The 21526-nt window shown below is 40.5% G+C and overlaps 1 protein-coding gene across 3 annotated transcripts in view; it reads right to left on the bottom strand.

Annotated features, from left to right (window-relative positions):
• ATG2B (autophagy related 2B) overlaps nucleotides 1–21526 on the bottom strand; it is a 78099-nt gene that overhangs the window by 7874 nt on the left and 48699 nt on the right. For 2 of the 3 annotated variants that reach the window (XM_039534227.1, XM_039534228.1), the window contains exons 26-38: nucleotides 20197–20267; nucleotides 17776–17852; nucleotides 17268–17438; nucleotides 16503–16644; nucleotides 15440–15642; nucleotides 13675–13901; nucleotides 12949–13057; nucleotides 10719–10913; nucleotides 10005–10106; nucleotides 8326–8404; nucleotides 3216–3420; nucleotides 2158–2227; nucleotides 1445–1527 (exon numbers count right to left, since the gene is read on the bottom strand). In XM_039534227.1, the coding sequence (XP_039390161.1) occupies nucleotides 1445–1527; nucleotides 2158–2227; nucleotides 3216–3420; nucleotides 8326–8404; nucleotides 10005–10106; nucleotides 10719–10913; nucleotides 12949–13057; nucleotides 13675–13901; nucleotides 15440–15642; nucleotides 16503–16644; nucleotides 17268–17438; nucleotides 17776–17852; nucleotides 20197–20267 (1734 nt within the window). The remainder of the gene's footprint in view (nucleotides 1–1444; nucleotides 1528–2157; nucleotides 2228–3215; nucleotides 3421–8325; nucleotides 8405–10004; nucleotides 10107–10718; nucleotides 10914–12948; nucleotides 13058–13674; nucleotides 13902–15439; nucleotides 15643–16502; nucleotides 16645–17267; nucleotides 17439–17775; nucleotides 17853–20196; nucleotides 20268–21526) is intronic. The other variant, XM_039534229.1, reaches the window with a different exon arrangement.

Raw genomic sequence — 21526 nt, 5'->3', positions numbered from 1 at the left:
GCTGGGAGGGGTTGCAAGTGGAGGATAGGATTAAAATTCAAAATGATCTGGACAAACTGGAGAAATGGTCTGAAGTAAACAGGATGAAATTCAATAAGGACAAATACGAAGTACTCCAATTAGGAAGGAACAATCAGATGCACACATACAAAATGGGAAATGACTGCCTATGTAGGAGTACTGCGGAAAAGGGGTCATAGTGGACCACAAGCTAAATATGAATCAACAGCGTAATGCTGTTTCGAAAAAAGCGAACATCATTCTGGGATGTATTAGCAGGAGTGTTGTAAGCAAGACGTGAGAAGTAATTCTTCCACTCTATTCTGTGCTGATTAGGCCTCAACTGGAATATTTTGTCTAGTTCTGGGCACCACGTTTCAGGAAAGATGTGAACAAATTGGAGAAAGTCCAGAGAAGAGCAACAAAAATGATTAAAGGTCTAGAAAACATGACCTCTGAGGGAAGATTGAAAAAATTGGGTTTGTTTAGTCTGGAAAAGAGAAGACAGAGGGGACATGATACCAGTTTTCAAGTACGTAAAAGGTTGTTAGAAGGAGGTGGGAGAAAAATTGTTTTTCTTAACGTCTGAGGATAGGACAAGAAACAACGTGCTTAAATTGCAGCAAGGGAAGTTTAGGTTGGACATTAGGAAAAAATTCCTAACTGTCAGGGTGGTTAAGCACTGAAATAAATTGCCTAGGGAGGTTGTGGAATCTCCATCATTGGAGATTTTTAAGAGCAGGTTAGACAAACACCTGTCAGAAATTATCTAGATAATACTTAGTCCTACCATAAGTGCAGGGGCCTGGACTAGATGACCTCTCAAGGTCCCTTCCAGTCCTATGATTCTATGGCTTAAGGGATGTTTTTTTCTAGTGAATGAGAACAAGAAAAGACATTTAAACACTAAAATAAGGGGGAAAGTGAAGTCTCAAATGCCATACTCACTTACCCCTGGCGAACTGAGGTATTTGATCTTTGTGCTCCCCCCAGTAAAAAAAATATATCTACAATTGCATTCTGGGGTATATTAGTGGAAGAAAACTTGTGGGGAAAATTGATAAAGAAGAAGCACAGCTTCATGTTATTCCCATAGGCTCTGAATCAGGAAAGAACTTAAGTATGTGTTTAATTTTAAAATTTTATGGTCAAATTCAGTACATGGTTAAGAGTTGTTTTGAACAGAGACACTTTCCTGAACTGGAGCCATATTAGACAATTCTCAGTCCTAGTTTGCATGATATTCACACCACAAATGTTTATAAACAAACAGTTTAAGTGCATTAAAAATGAAGTTTCTCCTTATAAAAATCATTGCAGTGTGCTCTGAATTTTAAAAATGCTTAATATGAGAATTTGCTTTTTGCTTGGCATACCCAAGTACTTGCAACATCCACATCCAATTTCCAGAAAAAAAAATCGTATTAAAATTTTGTAAACTCACCCATGTCGATAGCAAAGTCTCTTCAACTTTAACTCTGAGCAGTTTAATTGTGCAAGACCAATCAAAATCCCAGCTAACGTACCCTGAAAATTAAATACTTAGTCAATCTAAAAGTCTATCTGCAATACGCAATCTGAAGTTGGGAAATAAATACTTAAGAACCTTGGATCAAACACAAATTTTATTGAATATATTTTAAATTGCATACACGGAAATAAAACCTACCCCCATAACCCCTATTTATTTTATTACAGCATTTTGAACTATGCTGGATGAAACCTGACATAAGGTGCTTTGGATAAAGAAGCCGCAATACCAACTTAGCAAACTAGTGTAAGGGAAATCTTTGGATGGCACAGCAGTATGGAGGTGTATCAAGGGGTGCACCCAACGGCATAGCTGGAGCTCTAACGCACTTCAAGCATCCTCAGATGGTGGCATGGTCCCTTGAGAGCCATTCCTACTAGGTGAAAGTGGCTGAATAACACTTCCTGTGCTGAATAATGGTGAACCAGACCCAAGGATCTACCCCACTGCTCTCACATAATAGTTCCACGTTATTTAGTTTCACTGAAAGTTTAAATAAGTAATACTCGAGAATTTTCAAGACTACACTGCAGACAGGTAGGTAACACAAAGTATAGTTCCATTCATAGAAAGAAAACACACAAAAACATCAGTTTAATCAGATAGTCTCTGTGTTGTAAACAAACCTGATCCATTGAGACATGTTTGCCATGGTAATCAAGACGTATTGGAACTTCTGATATAAATCGAAATTCTCTGAAATATACAAAGGAAACAATTTATTACAGTGAGAGAAACTGAAACAGGAAATAAATGAAGCCACTCAAAAGGAAAACCAAAGTATGAACCCACAAATAGGTGCATGTCACATTATAATATGATTCTCTTCAGTTTTTTTGTAAGGCATATATCACTATAGTGCACCTTAGACTGTTGTTCTACTCCAAAATGTGAGCATAAAAAGCAATGTAGGGTTCCAAGTTCACTATTTCAATGACTTCCAGATCAAATCTGCTTATTGTAAAAGTTTATGTCATCTTTTTCTAACTATCAGCCCAGCAAATTCATCTTGAGATCAGAAAGTCAAGCTGTATTTCTTCTGAATACCATATCAGCACAATCTTTTCCATGGGCCAATTCTGCCCTTAGTTACACTGGGGCAACTCTACTGTTTTCAATGGCTTTGCACACATGAAAATGAGAGCAGAATTTGGCTCAGGAATCAGAATGTAGTTAACCATTCTGTTGGTGATGCACGTGCTGGAACAGAATCTAGCTCACTCTCCCACAGCTTGGTTCTGCAGTGCTAAAGAAAGTGAAAAGTTAATTGTTGTAAGTAGATATAACTCAATACATAAGGCAGAACTGTTAAATAAGAAGGTGCAATTTCTTCAGTCACTTTTTAGGGCAAAACTACTTTAAAGCTCATCTCATGATATTTTACTATTGTAACCCTCTTCTCTCAGACCCTCCCTTAATTCACAGTCATCCTTGATTGTGTTAATTTTAATTTAGACTCAGCTCTTCAGTGCAGGGACCATTCATACACATGACAGTTTGAAAAAGCTAACAGCAAATTCAATAAATGGTTATTTTTCAATGATACATCATAGTATTATATTTAAGCTCTGGAAGAAAAAAATAATGCCCATTGAGGCTGCACAGAAATTATTGTAATGCCATATTTTATAAAAAGCAATAAAAATGGTAGAATACGTGCACACCTCTTGCAACCAAAATTTACCTGAAAAAGACTGGTTGATCGCTGAAAGATGTCTCTTCATGTGAAAAATGATGGTCCTCTCCATTAACCATATCCACAGAATCAACACTATCATTTTGGCTTGTTTGCTTGTGTACTGAGAAAGAAATGACCGGGCTTGGGTCCTTGAAACTGCTGACATGCTTGGGCAAACTACAGGTTACATCAGCACCAGGAGACTTTTTAACTGAGATAATAAAAATTTACATACAGTAAACAAATAATTCATAGTCTTACACAGTAATTTCAAGCAGCCTGTTAAATAAGTGTTTTGGTTTGGTTTTTTTTGTCTAATGAAACAAATCCATGCTGTTACAGTTAAATGAACTGTGGTGTATAAAAAACGGTTACTCACCTTCTCATAACTGTTGTTCTTTGAGATGTGTTGTTCACGTCCATTCCAATCAGGTGTGCGTGCCACGTGCACTTAGCAGCTCCCGTCGGGTTGGCTTTGGAGCCCCCTGGAGTGGCTCCTTCATGGCACTCAATATATGATCCTGCTGACCTGACCCCTCTTCAGTTCCTTCTTACCAGCTACTCCGACAGAAGGGAAGGAGGGTGGGTATTGGAATGGACGTGAACACCACATCTCGAAGAACAACAGTTATGAGAAGGTGAGTAACCGTTTTTTCTTCTTCAAGTGCTTGTTCACGTCCATTCCAATCAGGTGACTCAAGTGCTACCCTGGAGGTGGGGTCAGAGTTAAGGAATCGCTGACTGGAGCACCACCCTGCCGAATGCTGCATCATCTCTGGCTTGTTGGGTGATAGCATAGCGAGAGGTAAACGTATGCACCAATGACCAAGCTGCTGCCCCGCAGATCTCTTGTATCAGGATCTGGGCCAGGAACACAGCTGACGAGGCTTGTGCCCTTGTTCTTGTGTGGCACTGGAGAAGTCAAGCGGTGCCGTGGGTATGGAGCCAGGGAGCACCAGTGCCGAGGGTCTCTTGTGGTAGAGTCCTTCCTCAGCACTGTGTGGCGTATGGATGCAGAGCACTCCGTATGGATGTGCCCCGTGCCGGGTGCTGGCGGTCCGCAGCCAGCTGTGGGCAGACAGCGGATTCCATTAACAGTTGGTTTAGTCGGAAATCACACTCCTATTTGGTTCTTGGCCGAAAAGCCCGGCAGATTTTGCACTTTTCCATTTGGTGCGCTTCCCCCAGACACTTTAGACAAGAGTCATGGGGGTCACTGCTGGGCATAGGCTTATTACAAGCACTGCAGGGAGCCAGACAGGGGTTAGGGATTGGGAAGAGACCCCCACTCCCAACCTATCTATCTATCTATACTAAATTACTATAATACTAACTATAACTGTAATGGCTAATAGAAGAACACTAAGGGAGCACTTGCTGAGCAAGTGAGCACTGTTCCAATGGTAAGAAGGAACTGAAAGGGGGGTCGGGTTGGCTGGGTCATATATTGAGCGCCATGAAGGCACCACTCCAGGGGGCTCCAGAGCCCTCCGACAACCATGCATGCAGCGCGCACACACCTGATTGGAATTGACGTGAACAAGCATTCGAAGAAGAACACTGGATTTTCACAAGAATAGTAATATTTGTAAAATGTTCCCAATATGTAAAGTTATAAATAATTCTATAGGTAGCTAAAGCTAACAAATAAATCATTAAAAAAAAGTCAGGAGTAAAGATTTATGGTAAAAAGCTCTTGATGAGAGACTGAGTAAAATTCTCAGAATTTCAAGTAAACCTTTGTAATTTCTAAGTATTCGTAGGCTTGCAATAGCATTCATGGAATTTTAAAAGAAACCCTACTGAGAATTACACAGTCTGTATATTTCTGCAAGTTGCACCACAGAAAGTAGGTGATCTAAGATTGTTTACATACTTAGAAGAGAATACAATATAGTCAAAGGTAGAATAATTCTTAATTAAAAAAAATTTATTCTCTCATTTTTGGCCAGGTTTACAATGGATGGAAAGACTACTTTAACTTAATACTAACATTTTACTACTTGTATATAAATTTAGGATATGATTCCTTCTGCAAGAGCTGCATTTAACTTTAAATTAGTAACTATACATACCCTCAGTTTATCCATAGCTCCAACACTTTACACATATATGCTCACAACCTTTCAGAAGCGTTCACTAATATGCTTCAATTTTTGGGTGCCCAACTCGAGAGACATCTTGTGATTGGTTTTCAGAGGTGCTGAGGACCTATGTAGGTATCCAAAAACTGATGAAGAAACAGTTACTTCCTACAACTGTGGTTCTTTGAGATGTGATGCAGATGTGTATTCCACTTAGGTGTGTGCATTCCCAGCACACTGAAGCCAGACACTTTTCCCTAGAAGTACCCATAGAGAGGCAGTGCTCGTGCCTCCCCTGGCTATATGAAGCAGCGCTGCCCCAACCCTCCTCAGTTCCTTCCAACCGAAAGCCCACAGAAGGAGACTCCGATGCAAAGGGGATGGAGGGTGGGTCATGGAATATATGCCCGAATCATATCTCACAGAAACACAGTTACAGTAAGTAATAACTTCTTCTTCGAGTAGATCCAGATGTGCTTTCCACTTAGGTGACTCACAAGCAGTACCCCAATCTGGAGGTGGGGCTCTGAGTCTAAGAAATAGGGACTGTAGGACCACCCTTTGGAGGCCTGCATCCACTCTGGAAGATACAGCAATAGTATAATGGTCCTTAAACAAACATATAGATGACCACCTAGCTGACATACAAATGACCAGTATGGAAACGTTACTGAAGAACACTTTTGCTGTCACTTGCACTCTTGTGGATTGAGCCCATAGCCGCGGAGGAGGTGTAGCCGAAGCTATCTCATACTCAGTCTTGATATAGGATGTTATCCATCTAGAGATGGTCTGTGCAGAGACCACTCACTCTTTCATGCTGTCTGCGTTGATACGAACAGGTGAAGTGAAACACAAAATGGCTTAGGACAGCCTAGATATAAGGCTAGACATCACCTGACATCCAGAGCATGGAGACACTGTTCTTCTGGGTAAGAGCGCAGCTTAGGGAAAAGCCCAGGTAAATACACTGCCTGATTCAGAAGAAACTGACAGATCACCTTGGATAAAACCTTTGGGTGTGGTTGCGCCGTTAACTTGTCCTTAGAGAACTGAGTGTAAGGCAGTTCAGCCATTAGGCCCTGCCCTCTCATACCCTTCTTGCCAAAGTGATGGCTATCAGGAAAGTGGTTTTCTAAGACAGGAGGGGCAGCAGACAGGACACAAGGGGCTCAAATGGAGGGTCCATCAGAGCCACCAAAACAATGTTTAGGTCCCACAAGGGAACCGAATCTGAGACCAGAGAATGCAAGCAGATAAGCCCTTTCAGAAATCTCCTCACCATGGTACTGGAAAAAAATGAATTCCCCTGAATAGGGGGATGAAACACAGATATAGTTGCCAAATAGACTCTCAGCAATCTGAGTGAAAGGTCCAATTTCTGAAGATGTAGCAGATACTCGAGTCTAAGATGTCCTGGATGGCAGCCCTTCTCACTTGGGTCCCATGGGCCAAGGATCACAGTGAGAATCTCTTCCACTTTGCTAAGTAGGCCATCCTAATGGAGGACTTTGTATTGTTGAGTAAGACTTGTTGGATAGCTGCCGAACATTGCTGGAGCACCAACAGAAAAAAATTAGTGGGTGCTTAGCACTCACGGGCAGCCAGCTCCCCGACTCCCATCTCCAGTGCCTCCCACCTGCTGGCAGCCTGCTGATCAACCCCTCCCCCTCCCTACCAGTACCTCCCGCCCACGGCGATCAGCAGGAGGCACTGTGCGGGGAGGAGCGGGGACAGGGCGTGCTCAGGAGTGGGGGCAGAACTGGGCAGGAAGAGGAGGGGCAGGGGTGGACCTGGGGTGGGAAGAGGCAGGGAGGGAGTGGGGGCTTGGAAGAAGGGGCGGGGTCTGGGATGGAGCAGGGGGTTGAACATCCCAGACCCCGCCCCTTCTCCCATCCCAATAGGGCCTGGGCCCTAGTTCCCAGCTTCGGGGCACATGCCAACCCTGGGAGCCATATTGGTCCATTGGCGGCCCTCGGCGCTTGTCAGGTGATGTGGAGTGGGAAGATGGCAATCCCCAACTCGGAATCAGAAGAGCCCTGTGATCTTGGGAACATGGAAGGAGCGATGCCCGAGAGAGTCAATATATGGCCCGATTCATCCAGAACGAGGCAGGAATCGGTGCCCCCAATGAAGGCAGTCCCGTCGGTACCGAGCATGCCAGTGCCATAGGCAGCATCAGTCCTGGTGCAAACAGTGATACTGGAGCACCTGAGTGCATTGACGTTGAGGGTGGTGAAGGCAGGGGAGCCGAAGAGGGTCCCTATACTGATTCCAGTACTGGTTTCATCCCGGATGTGGGAGGGGAGTAACTGGATGTGGTGCTGACAGACACAAAGGTTCAGCAGCTGGCTCCATTGGAGGGGCTATAGGTGGCACACCCCTGGCCATTGGTAAGGGCAGGACTGAAAGGGAGAGGAGATCTGTTGCTGCCTGGTACATTGACACAGCTGGGACCAGCATCTCCGTCATCAGTACTGGACTCAATGGAGGTCAGAACGAGAGTTTCTGCCCTTCCCATTCAGTACCAGAGAAGGGTCCAGAAGTACCCGTACAATCCTGAACACTGGATTCAGTCCCAATCTGGTTTGCACTTTTTCTGGGGGAGGCAGGGGCATCGTCCTGCAACCTGGAGCAGTCCCGATTGATCTTATGAGACCTCTTCCTCAGCACCGATGGAGGAGAACAGCTCAAATAGCTAGGGGAAGGGCCACAGCCATGTGGCACAAGCACCACCCTCTATGGGGACTGGTAGGCAAACATCTCTAACTCCAGCACGCTGAGCGCGCATACACCTAATTGGAATACAACTCTGCATCTACTCGAAGAACACCACAGAATTAGAGAACTCTTCTGAAAGCTTTAGGCTTAATAAATTATGTCTAATATAGTTCTTTAGCAAACAGAATAAATTACGTGTGTGTGTGTGTGTGTATGTGCGCGCGCGCGCGCACACACACACACACACAGAGAAAAAGAAGAAGAGAGAGGGGTAGAGGTGTATTTCCAGCTTACTACACCAATGATAGTACCTTCTGGATCCGGAGTCATTAAAACTTCCACTTCTGTAGAAAGGTTAGTAAAAAAATCCTTCAGGAAAAACAAGGCATCCTAAAATAAAGGAATAACGCAATTACATCAAAGGAAAGAAACAAATCACCTCAACCTAGAGTTCTCTGAAGAAACCATCCTCAATCCTAGATGTTGTGTTTCTGTGGGTACTTGCACATCAATCAAAGGAACAAGAGAATACATTTTAGCATCCAGAGCTCAAGTCCTTTTTTCAGTTGCAACCTAAACCAAACAATACATTGGCCCATATTGTGCAATGGAGAGCCACGGGCAGAAATGTGGGAATCCCCCTTGCATTGCACAGCACGTGGGGCAGCTGCTTTTGCAGTACTGTCCCAATCCCTTTCCTGGGACCCTTCAGAATGTGGTAAAATCATGGTATAGGAATGTTTCAAATGGGGGTCAGGGGGGAGGGATAGCTCAGTGGTTTGAGCATTGGCCTGCTAAACCCAGGGATGTGAGTTCAATCCTTGAGGGGGCCACTTAGGGATCTGGGGCAAAAATCAGTACTTGGTCCTGCTAGTGAAGGCAGGGGGCTGGACTCAATGACTTTTCAAGGTCCCTTTCAGTTCTAGGAGATAGGTATATCTCCAATTATATATATATTTTTAAAAAGCACTTCCATGCTATATTTCTGTTCTTGGTGGATATAGCATGAAACTATTACAGACTATGGCAGGGCAGATTTTAAGAGGCACAAATGTCAGTAAGTTAGGTGTTTATCATCCACTGAAAGCCAATGGAAGGTAGACACCTAAATATCATTTGTACTTTTGAAACTCTCCCCCTCCATAGTCTGCAGAAGTCAGTCAAGGAGAGAATTTCAAAGCCATATTGCTCATTTTTATCAAAACCATGTCATTACACTTCTAAACTTTTAGAACTTCTGGGTTTGGGAGGCCTCACATACAGTGGATACGAAACAAATAAACATCCTGCCTAACGAATAAAAAACATCCTGATAGAACAAATTTCTATCATCTCTTTTCAGTGCTCTCTGCCATTAATGTCCCAAATAGGTGTTAAGGGTAACAAATGGCAAAGAGCTTGTGGTACAGCAGTCTTACTATGTCATGTGCTTCTAACTAAAATATTATTGACTTCTCTTCTTCACATTAGAATTCAACATTATTGGACTTACTTTCAAGCCAATGATAATTTACTGGGATGACAAGCTATACAAGTGTTGCCAAAACCTAAGTGTACTCAAGTCTTTAAAAATTCACTGTTTCAAAAATCACTGAATTTTTCAGAAGTCTCACTGAATGAAGTGCCATCTTTGAGAGCACAGCCATTTCTGCAGATATTACTAGTCTTTAAATTAAAAAGTCTAGTCACTATGTTGGCTGGAGCACTAGATAAGTTCAATTGTTAAAAAGGAGATTTTTCATATAAAACGGACATAGACAAATGTACAAGGAGATACATTTACAGCTGCAGGGAATCCAAAGCTACATAACAGAAGGCAATCAAACCCACAAAAGAATTGCATAAGATGTGTATTCGGAGGTTATGAGTGTAAAAGTTATAGTACTCATATTAAATTTCTCCACACAAGCATTTAGAAATTGTACATTGCCACAATCCAAAGGGCACAATGATGCTTCAACTAACGGACAGTGTCTCTAGCATCACCAACCTGGTCGATATTGAGGCGAAGTGGCATTAGTGATACACGTAAACAACATTCCTGTGGGGATCTGCCAGACTCTGGACGGACATGTAATGCTTTAACTGTTAGCTGCAGAACAAGAATGAGAAAGAAAAACTCAATATATAAAACTCAAACCAAAAACACTGACCAATGAAAAGTGTTCACCTTTCATTCATACTTTGAAATTATTACAACTTCTGTCTTTGTAACATATCTCAATTTGCCAATTACATAGCTAACACAGGATGAGTAACTTATCATGGATTGATGTATGTCTGAAAGTTCACTGGAAAAGGAAAGCTACAAATGAAACAGGTCTCCAAAGCCTCTGACATGAATATACTAGGTGTACATGCCTCCATATGCAGCTGAAATTCAAAGTGTACACATACAAGGTGATGCATACTCAAAACTGAAGATACAGTACAGGTTCAGTAAGCCTGTGTGTGCTAGATCTATTTTAAAATTGCTATAACCTTGAAAAATAGAATAGATAGAATATTATTTGAGATGACCTTTTATACCAAACTCTACCCACAAGAAATTAAGAAAATAGCCTACATTGATATAAAGCTTATGCTATTACAACATTCCATTATCTCATACTTGCTCTTCCGCAATACCAAAGAACCCACACCATTCTCACAATTAAAAGGTTTGGTTACTATAATACCCTATGAATAAGTTTCACAACCTTACCATATTAGAATGTGCTTTTCTGGGCATCTCCTTACTACAGTAGAGATAGAGAAATTTATTCATCTGTGATGTAGCCAAGCGATCTCTGATCTCAAGGTCTTGAACAATAAAAACCTGCCGGGACACTGGCTGCTCCAACAGACTGGATTCACATTCCGGCCCTCCTGGAGGGTATACCTCATGCTGGAATTTCACCTTCGAACAGAAAGGCAAAAGGGGATATTAAGGTTCAATGCATACAAGCCTTTACAATATAACAGTACTGATAAATCTAGGACTTTAAAAATCATGGGTCAGGCTTTAAAATCATGAGATTTTAAAATAACTAAATAAATGGTGGAGGATTGGGGGTCTGATGTCTGCACTCAACAGAAAAGCCTCCTAACCCTGCTTTGTTTGCACATTCATATTTTAGGATGAAGATTCAATCTGAAGCAAATGGAAAATACAAACACAAAAAGAGAGGGAGAGAGAAGAGGTGTTTTCCACCTATTCATCTTGCCAGACTATTATTTTCCTCTCAGTCCTAGGGTGACATTTCCCTCACTGACCGACTGTTCCCCATGTGGTCTCCAGTGACGTTCTGCTTCTGCCCTATCCCAGGAAACTCATGCTCCTGATCCAGTCAACCTCATCCAGCAACTTTCCTTGTCTCTACATACACCCAATTCCTCCATGACTCCAGGTATTATCCCCCCGCAACACTTCGCTAATCTGTTTCCCCCTTACCTGCTGGCAGCCTCCCCTTATTCCTCTCCTCTACTCCTATGATTCGTTAACCCTCAAGTCATCCTCCTCCTTTCCCCCTTGCACACTCAGCAACCTCCCCTCTCTACTATTTAGTGTAGAATAGGACTGCAAGAACAGCAAATGGAACAGTGACCTCTGGTGACCAGCAAGGAGACTGCAGGCAGCTGAGGCCAAATTCCTGAGGTTGCCTGCAGATAGAGCATGATTGTGAGAATATTTAAAAGTGGCCCCAATCCATGACATTCATAATAATATTGTGAGTGTTGGCAATGCAGATATCAGCAAATCATCAACTTCTAAGTCAGGTCATCTGACATTTGAGCACTGTTCAGAATCCTTATATTTTTCACATTATGATCCCATTATTTTCAGATGAATATCTTTGCATCAGCATAGCAACTGATTTATGTCTTTACACTGCACTAAAGAGAGAGGAAAGCCTTAATATGCTGTTAGGATTAATACGTAAAGCATCCACAACAATCTAGAAGTAGCCATTACACTTTGACAGAATCACTGAAATATTCAAGTGGAATCTTTTCTTTTTCCCCTCTTTTTACCATGGCAATGGGTCCCTAGAAAAGGATAAAATAGAAAACCATCATACATTTTGCTGCACATTAACAGTTAATGGGCTGAATTACTTTAAGCAATACAAAATGTACACGGAATTTGAAGGATAGAAGTAATTTGGCTTTACATAAGAGCTTTCATACTCAAGAGGCTTTCCAAAACACTGTAAGAGTGAGAAAATGAAAAATGGTTCCGGCTAGTTTAAAAAATATCCATCCATTTACTTTAAACTTACTTAACCAGTAGCTGTTTGTTAATGATATTTTAATAGTCTCACATTCACCTTTCTAAGTTCCATACTAAAGCTGTGTATATTATTCAAAATAATTAAATTAAATGTAACTTAGCATAATTTGGTTATAGCAGTAATAGACTGTCATGGCAAATGGTATTAATGATGCTGTGAGGTGAGCAAATATTACTGAATATCAAGTTACGGAGTAACCCCAGGCATCTCAGAGCTAATTCCGAGGGAAATATCTGCAATGTCTTGATAACAGCAATTTCAATTTGGAGTAAACAGAAAGAAAAGTTATATCATGATAAAGATAGCAAAAGTGGTGGGAAAAAAGGATTCTGTCAAAATAAAAACACTTTAAGGACTAAAAGCAAATGTTTTAATAACTGTTCAGCCTCCCTCGTTTCAAATATGGCTGCTAAACAAACAAAGTTGCACCATGCCAACCATACAGCCCTGTAAACTCATTTGGTAAAGAAATTCTAAGTCCATCACTCAGCATAACTGTGTTAATGGACTTCTGCATCTAAGTGAGATTAATGCTCATTTTTCCTGGTAAGCCTTCTAGCTTCATGGAGTCAATAGCTCATCATTAGGGTTTATAAAGTCTTTAGAATATGTATTATATATGCCCTTGTGTGTCTGCAGATTTTTCTGTTACTATCTCACCTTGCTTAACTGTATTTCCATTAAGAAGTCTGGGTTCCTTCCTCTTCCCCCACATGTCATACTACGTCCATGTCTTGTTGGTGTGTGAGAAGGAGAACTATGAGGACTACTAAAAGTGGGAGAAAAGGAATATTTTTTCTGAGTTTAAATTGAAAGTCAGCCCATACCATCTCTAACCACACAATCATGCATATTTTACTGGGTTTTACTAAATATTTTCATGGTCAAAAAAAGAAAATTAACACTGAAAAATTGCTGCATTAATGTAAACTAAAAATATTTCTCTCATTTTCACTGTAATAGTTATGCAGCGCTTTAGGCACTGTAAAATATTATAAAACATATACACTGTTTCCACTGAATTACCATTAATAAAATAACTCCTATTGTTATCCAAAAATAATATTCATTCTCCTCCAACCTGCTTAATATCTGCAAAACAGACTCAATTCTCCACAACCACCTTCAACACACTCATCCCCAATTAAACCCACTCCCCGCAGGGAAAGCTTGGGAGAATACATTTGACTTTCAATGTACTCTGTAGGTCAACAAATTTGAACTCATTCAGATCAAGGGGTGGGAGAAATACATTCCAGAATTAAATTGAACAGGATATTCATTATAAAAAGAAAGTACATTAAGTTCATCTAACTCTTCGTTTTGAAATCAAATGCAGTATGTGTGGATCTGAAAAAGAAATACTTAGTTACCTAAAGCACTTACATAAAACTTTTAGCTGGAGAAGTAGTAGGTGCAGTCCCAAAATCCTTTCCTCCATAAAGGTGCCAAATAAGAGAGATTTCCTTCACAACATAGCGAACCAAAGGAATAGGAAAATGTAGCGGGGCTTTGCTCATATCTGTCTTTTTTACAGGCAGGCTGAAATGATTGTCTTTTATCAGGATTGCATCATCAACCATTATTTTCACTACTGGCTCCTCCTCTTTCTCCTAAAAACGTTACACAGGAAAGTGAGTGCAATTCTTAATTTCTTCATTCAGTTGTTTAATTTCTTCAAGATAAACACAGATCAGTGTCCTCTTTGCTTCTATACTATGAAAAATATGGAATACAGCCCCAATAACTGTTCTTGTTTTGGTAGTAACAGGTTATATAGAGAAGCTGTGGAATCCATGCATTTGGGGGATTTTAAAAACAGGTTAAACAAAACACCAATCAGTGGGGGGGAGGGATAGCTCAGTGGTTTGAGCATTAACCTGCTAAACCCAGGATTGTGAGTTCAATCCTTGAGGAGGCCACTTAGGGATCTGGGGCAAAAATTGGTCCTGCTAGTGAAGGCAGGGGGCTGGACTCAATGACCTTTCAAGGTCCCTTCCAGTTCTAGGAGATTGGTATATCTCCAATTATTAAAATTAAATCAGGGATGGTCTAGGTATACTTAATCCTGCCTCAGCACAGAGAGGGTGAGGGGTGGACTAGATCTCCTGAAATCCCTTCTAGTCCTACATTGCTATAAATTATAAAATTGCATGGCCTCAAGACTAAGAACAGCTCTCTCTTGAAAGTTGGCCCCAGTGAGATTACTTTATCTCTCATAGGAGATATCAGGTTAACTGGAAATTGAAAGGAAATAAAATACGACTCTTCATCCAAACTGAAAAAATAAGTCTTAAAACATAAAGAAGTGCTACTATTATGCTAGTACTGCTGGAGATGGGACTTCTGAGGGTTAGCCAAGTGAATGTGGGGCTCAATATCAGAAATCTAGAGTTGACTCTGGTCTGCCTAGATAAAGGCAATCTATCAGTAATAGTTTAGTGGTGATACTATGAGGGAAGAGAAGACCTATTTTTAAGTGTCAATGCTCTGTCTCATAATTTTTTGTGCAGTGGTGAGACAGACACTGGGAGTTAAGAACTGATGTTTTTGCTGCTGCTGTTGCTGTTTACCCACAGAAACTTTTGTGCAAAGTTTGGTATTAGGGTCTATAACAGCAATGGAAAAAGGCTGGCATTCTTTTAAAATTAAACCTTGGATTTTCTGATGAATGGATACAAGACAAATGCTTGCAAGGATAAAATATCTTGGTAAATACTGTACTTTTCTTATAAGCCTTTTCAACTACACTACATGTTATAATTAAAGATTTGTTGAAATGCCAACACAGGAAAAATGCAAATTTGCTACTAGGTGACAATCATAATAGAAGAGGACTAAATACTGTTTATATATATTCTAGTATATCTGTTGTCACTCCTGGGAGGAACAATGCATGACATGAATTCTCAGGTTTATTCTAAAAAATTGCCACATATCTTTTATATGAATGGTGGGACTTCCTCCAAAATGGCAACATTTCAATTATAACAAAATATAAGGAATATTCTCCTCTCCGTATCCCTACTGACCACCCATCAATGTCAGCAGACAGTTGGTAGAAAGTTACAAAATCTAAAGGGACAGGTCTCAAATGTACTTTCCTCAATCTATCTTCCGTCTAGATTTCTTAATATTACGAACTTCTTACAGAAACAACAGCTTTGGGTGCAAAAAGAATGCAGAAGTCATCATTTTCAGTAGGTACGTCTCCCATCGCCTCTTTAATCAGGTGGTGAGTGAATGAAGTGTATGTGGGACTTGGCTCTTGTGAGATGTTCCCACTTTCATCTGGAAACAGGAAGAGATCTGAGCAAGCTGGTTCCTGGGTTTGAGATTTTTCATCCAAGATTCCTGATATAACAAAAAGTCATTTCAATGGAAATATCTTTATAAGATACACACAAGATTAAATGACTGAAATTGTGATATTTAGAATAGTTCAAAAATTAAGTGTTAAAAGAATCGGAAATAAAATATGCATATTATATGGCTAATACATTCCTAACATAAAACAAACCCATCTTTCTAAAATTAATCTACTATTAAGACTCAAAACAATCACAGCACTGATCATCAGCAAAGACTGTATTAATTTTATTATTTTAGTTCACCTTGGTTAAAGAACTCATAGAAACTGTCTGTCTTTACTACCTAATCAAATAACTCGACATGACAGCAATCAATGTCTAATCTTCCATTCCTTAGCAACAGACTTGAGAACATAGCCTCTCATCTTAGCCTCTCATCTTTCCCATCGCATCTTACAATACAATATTCTTAACCAATTTCAAATTGGTATTTAGTTCTTACCATGAAAAAAAGAAAAGAAAAAAAAATCATAGTCCTCTTACATAATCAATTACCTTGTTTTTTCTCCTAATGGTTTCTCCCTAGATGACTCTCTTGAATCTAAATTCTTCCTTTGATACTGTAGACTACTACGCCCATCCTCCTGGACTGCCTCAACTGCTATGAATGACTCTGGTTTCTTACTTGATGTAGTATGTCTTATCCCTTTATGTCTGCCCAGCCCCCTAATGCACTAAGTCCCAAAGAGTTAAATTTGCTGCCTACTGTTCTAACTACCTGCTCTTACTCCATTACATATGTCTGAATTTAACCTTAAGTTGCCACTTCTGCAATATTGGCATTAAGACTGAAATCTGATATAAAATTTTGAAGTGTTAAATGTGATTCTAGGCTTCTTCTACCGTTAGATTGTGGCCTAATGGGGGAAGCAGCTTGATGGGTCTCAATTTCCTCCATAGCATCACTCATCAAATCTCGTAAAATCTGTTGTTCCGCTTCAGCAAGGACTAGTCCTTGGGAAGATGGTTGGCTAGAGGCATCTGCCTACAAACAGAAGAACTATATAAAGTTACAATTATAAAAAAACTGAAGCACTGTGCTTAACAAGTATTTATGAATATGATTTTTGCTTTCATGGTTTGGTATTCCAGTGTAAAACCACAGTGTGGAAGATAATTGCATTTTAAAATAGACATTAAGCTGGGACTATACTCTAGATTACCCAGGCAAAAAGGTTTTAGCAAACTTTTTGAAGGTCTTTAACATCATTGTTGAGCGTGAATATACACTGTATTAGAGAAATGCCTAGGCATCGCAGAGTTTGAAATATATATGCCTGTCCGCCTATGGCTATGTCCTAGAATCTTGTCTTCAAAATGAGAATTAATTATATCAGGATGGTATTTAAAGGATTTTGTACCGTTGAGCTTAAATGTTATGAGTGCCAAGAGGAAAGGAAAAATTATTGCCAAACGCAATTACTGTGAGAACTGCTTCAGAGACATTAAGCCCACACAGTAAGTTAAGTATTTGTGGGAAAAACTCTATAAAAAGTATATATTAATTATTATTACTATAATTATTATTGTGGAAAACACAGCTAATGTGTCAGATTAGGAAATGTGATGGTGGTAATGTTATGTGAGTATTACTTTGCCATTTCATACCTTGGTTTTCCGCTTGACGACCCCAGGTTTAATCTCTGTCTTGCTAGGTGGATGCAAATCGCCATAACTCGCAATATACTGTATAAGATTCATTAGCGCAGCACAAGAGTCTGAGCATGTTCGGATATGGATTACATCACTGGAACTGTGTAGCTCAAAGCGTGGCTTAATCTAGGAAGCAATAACAGATAATGACAGAAATCTATCCAAGATCAATTTAACGTTCCATATGAATAGTATACACAGATTTATTGTTAACTAGATTACTTAGGTGTCTGATCATTCAATATAAAAGCTTTAGAAACAGAGCAATAGTTTATAAACTACTTCGGAACCTGAAATCTCACAATCTGATGATGAGAGAAGGGATGTTTTTAAATTGTTAAGTAGGATTTGACTAAATGCGATTTAAGCTTTTCAAAATGTTTTAAAATCAAAATGCAAAAGATGTATTTTTATCATTTAGGTTTAACATTATTATTTTATTCTTTTTATTTTAAGTACTTACTCTCTCCCCATCAGAACCAGGTTTTACTGCTGTTATGGTCAGTTCCAAGAGTCCCATATCCATAACACGAATATAATCTGAAAGTTAAAATAACTATTTTAAACACTGCCCAACATCAAATGTCATATTAAATTTTGTTGGTTTTTTTAAATCACCAATTATTAATCTCTGTTAAGAAGCACAATGAACTAAATTTTGTTGATTTTGGTCTTGTCAACACATTTTATACTTCTATGTTGCCTTACATCAGAGGAGCTCTCTGGGCTCAATCCTCAGCTGTTTCTAGTTTAAACTTGGTGCAGCAGGGAGAAGAGGAGAATGGTGGCTTTAAGCCACCTTTCCATTTCCCCAGTTCTTGGCCAGATGGGACCAAAACAGGGATTACTCTGCCAGCTAAGAATCAAGTAGAGTACTGCACACCCTGCCTGATCCTGGCCCTTGCCCGTGCGTTATGGAGTAGGGTGCCAACAGGTGGCATAAAACAGTGAGCTGATGGAGCTGAACTGGCTTATCAGTTCTAGGCTAGTGCCCTAACCACTTCCTCAGAAACAGCCCTTTAAAAATCTTAACCCACAAGCAAGGCTCTTCATTTCTGCTTTTTATTTTGTTTAAAATTTCCTGTGAATTTATTGATGTTTATTACAAACTTTCAAAAAATATGGGTGAAAAATCAGCGGAAAATTTTAACTTGTTTTCTGGGTAAATATCAGCATTAATATTGGGGGATAGGAGGACAGAAAAAAAGCAACAAATAGAGAAAAATAAGAATACTTCTGACTTAGATTCCTGCTCCAGAAGGAGAGATGGTGGCTCAGTAACTTGGGTGGCCCAGGTTACTGAGCTGCCACATCTCCTTCCAGAATGGCCCAAAGTGGAAGAGGTGAAGGAGGCAAGGACACCATCTGCTCACCCCTCTTCTGCTTCTGGGCCTGCTCTGAAAGGAGAGATGGTATCACAGTTAACAGGGACGCCCATGTTACCAAGTCACCATCTCTCCTTCTGGAGCAGGAAGCCAGGTATGAAGGGACAAGAGGGTGTCTCCCTTGTTCTGCCCAGGTTACTCAGCTGCCATCTCTCTTTCTGGACTGGGAAGCTGGGTCTGGGGAACTCTGGCACTTCTTTTTTTAGGAATCTAACACTGATGTATACATATGCATGTTCATGCACACGTGTATCTTCCACTACATTACCTTACTTTAACAGAGAGTTTCACATTTATGCTTAGATGTACAGTGTTGTAGCTATGGTGGTCTTAGGATATTTGAGGTGGTGGGGGGGTAATATCTTTTATTGAACCAACTTCAGTTGGAGAGAGAGACAAGCTTTCAAGTTACACAGAGCTCTTCTTTCAGCCAGGGAAAGGTACTAAGAGTGTCACAGCTAAATGCAAGATTGAACTACAGAAGTAGTTAGCATATATTGTAAGAGACCATTCAAGGTGCAGTGGCCAGTTAACACCCGTGTAGTCATTAGACAAAAAGGGGCTTAGTGGGTTATAGACTGCTGTAATAAGCCATAAATCCAATGTCTTGATTACGACCGTGACTTTTAGTGTCTAGCAAAGTTATGAATTTAAGCTGCCAGGCTTGACTTTTGAATATGTTGTGCAGGATGAGGACTGATAGGTCAGATAGAAAGTGATCTCTTTGAGAAAAAAATTCACCCACAGGTGATAGGGTATTTCTGTCTTTTATCATTTTCCTGTGTAAGTTCATTTGAGATTGTAGTGATTATCTAGTTTCACCCACATAATTGTTATTGGGGCATTTAGTGCACTGGATGAGGTATACCACACATAGAAGCCATGGATCTTGAAAGGCATGTTGTGGGGGGATGCTGATCATTGTAGCAACGGAGATATGTCTGTAGGTTTTGTATGTGTACTTGTAGGGTCTGGTGCTGCTTTGAGTTGGTGTCCCCTTGTCTGTGGAGAGCTTGCTTCTGATAATGAACTTGGAGAGGCTGGGGGGGGGGCGTTTGAAGGCCAGAAGAGGGGGTTCAAGAAAGATTTCTTTCAGGATGGGGCCCCTTTGAGTATGGATTTTAGTTGTTTGATGATACCCCATATGGGTTCCAGTGTGGAGTGGTAGGTGACAACTAGCAGTGTGTGGATGGAGGGGGTTTTATTTCTGTATTGAACCAGGTTCCATGGAATAGGCCACCCAAATGCTCCAAGAGAATGTTCTAGAGCATATAAAAAACAACTTTTATTTCCTTGTTCTGTGACATGACCCTGCACATACATTCTTCTGCTATACTACATTACACACTCAAGTCTAACTTGCTGCTCACTGTAAACCCAGCTCTCTTCTCCAGTAGCCTATTGGACTGTTTTTAATATTTCTGTAGATTTCTTTAAATTCTGAAGGCTATATTTATAAGGTTAGCATATGGTTACCATTGCTTCTAAAACACCCTTACCTCTCTGCAGATTCACTGTAACAGCGTTGCACTTGTCAGACAAATGCAAAGCAGCCTCATCCAAGATTATTCTACAGGAGAAAAATAGGGGAAAAAAATGGCCGGTTAAAAACTGTGCACTTCACACTCAAAGTAAATTATATGACATTATGTAAAAAGCCAGAACATATTTAAATCCTAAAGTTTTTACTCTCTATTGTAACAGTTTTTAATAATTATCCTTTCATCTAGCTGTAAGGGCATGGAGATGATTATTGGAGAATAAAATAATTTAATTTTTTACTACCATCAGTTTAACCTTTTGTGCGGTTGTCAATTATCCAGGGCTACATGTAGTCTCCCTAGATCAGAGGTCCCCAAACTGTGGGGCTGGCCCTGTCACCAGCCTCAGCTCAGCTCTGCTCCCGGCTCCGCGCCAGCCCCCAGCCTTGGCCACTGGCTGCAGATCCGTTCCCAGCCTGGGGCTGAGGCCAGGGGCAGAGCTGCACCTGGCCACAGGCCGGCTGCTGGCCCCCACCAGAGGCCCACTCCCGCCTCAAGGCTCACCCCCCACTGCGGCCCCAGCCTCAGCCCCAGTGTCTCTGTCCATGTCAGTCCTGCACCCCACCCCACCCGGAGGGGAGCAACCCTCAAAAGTTTGGGGACTGCTGCCCTAGATCCTTCTGGGAATGATGAGTAGATTCCTTGGAAGGCAGTACAGCTTTCCTTTACCATATGACAGAGGTTTAAAATATTTTTTAACAACATAACATAAAATTTATTTCCAGAATATAGCACTATTACAAGACCATTTAAAAGGATACCACAATAGGAACAGGCTTTAAATCCAATAAAAATACTAAAGAACCAATACTCAAGTAAAAATAGGCGAATAACAATATTAATTTAGGATGAGCTATAATCATTATGTATTTCTTTATCTACTATCCAGCCTGACCTAAACAAATCCTTGTTCTAGAGATCTGAAGATGCCATCACTCAGCAGCCCACACACAAACTCCTGATTTTACAATATTTTTCAAGCGTATTTAAAGGTATCACAACAACAATTAGCAGTGGGACAAACAATCCACTCAAGAACAATGGATTTAAGCCAGGGGTGTCCAAAGGACAACCGCTAACTATCACCGCCAGTGGGGCTTATTTGGGCCCAGCGAGCTATTTAATTGAATAATTCCAAATAAAATATACAAATGGCTGAGCCGCACAACGCTGAGGCTTCACTCAAAAAGCAAAAGCTTCAAAAATTCAAGATGATCACAGTCACAAAAAAAAAAAAAAAAAAAAAAAAAAAAAATTCACACAAAAAAAAAGCCAATGGCAAAAATGG

Source organism: Mauremys reevesii, linkage group 4 (genome assembly GCF_016161935.1).
Source record: "Mauremys reevesii isolate NIE-2019 linkage group 4, ASM1616193v1, whole genome shotgun sequence".
Lineage (NCBI taxonomy): Eukaryota > Metazoa > Chordata > Testudines > Geoemydidae > Mauremys > Mauremys reevesii.
Note: the sequence above shows the minus strand (reverse complement) of the source record. Positions and strands in the feature narration are given on the sequence as shown.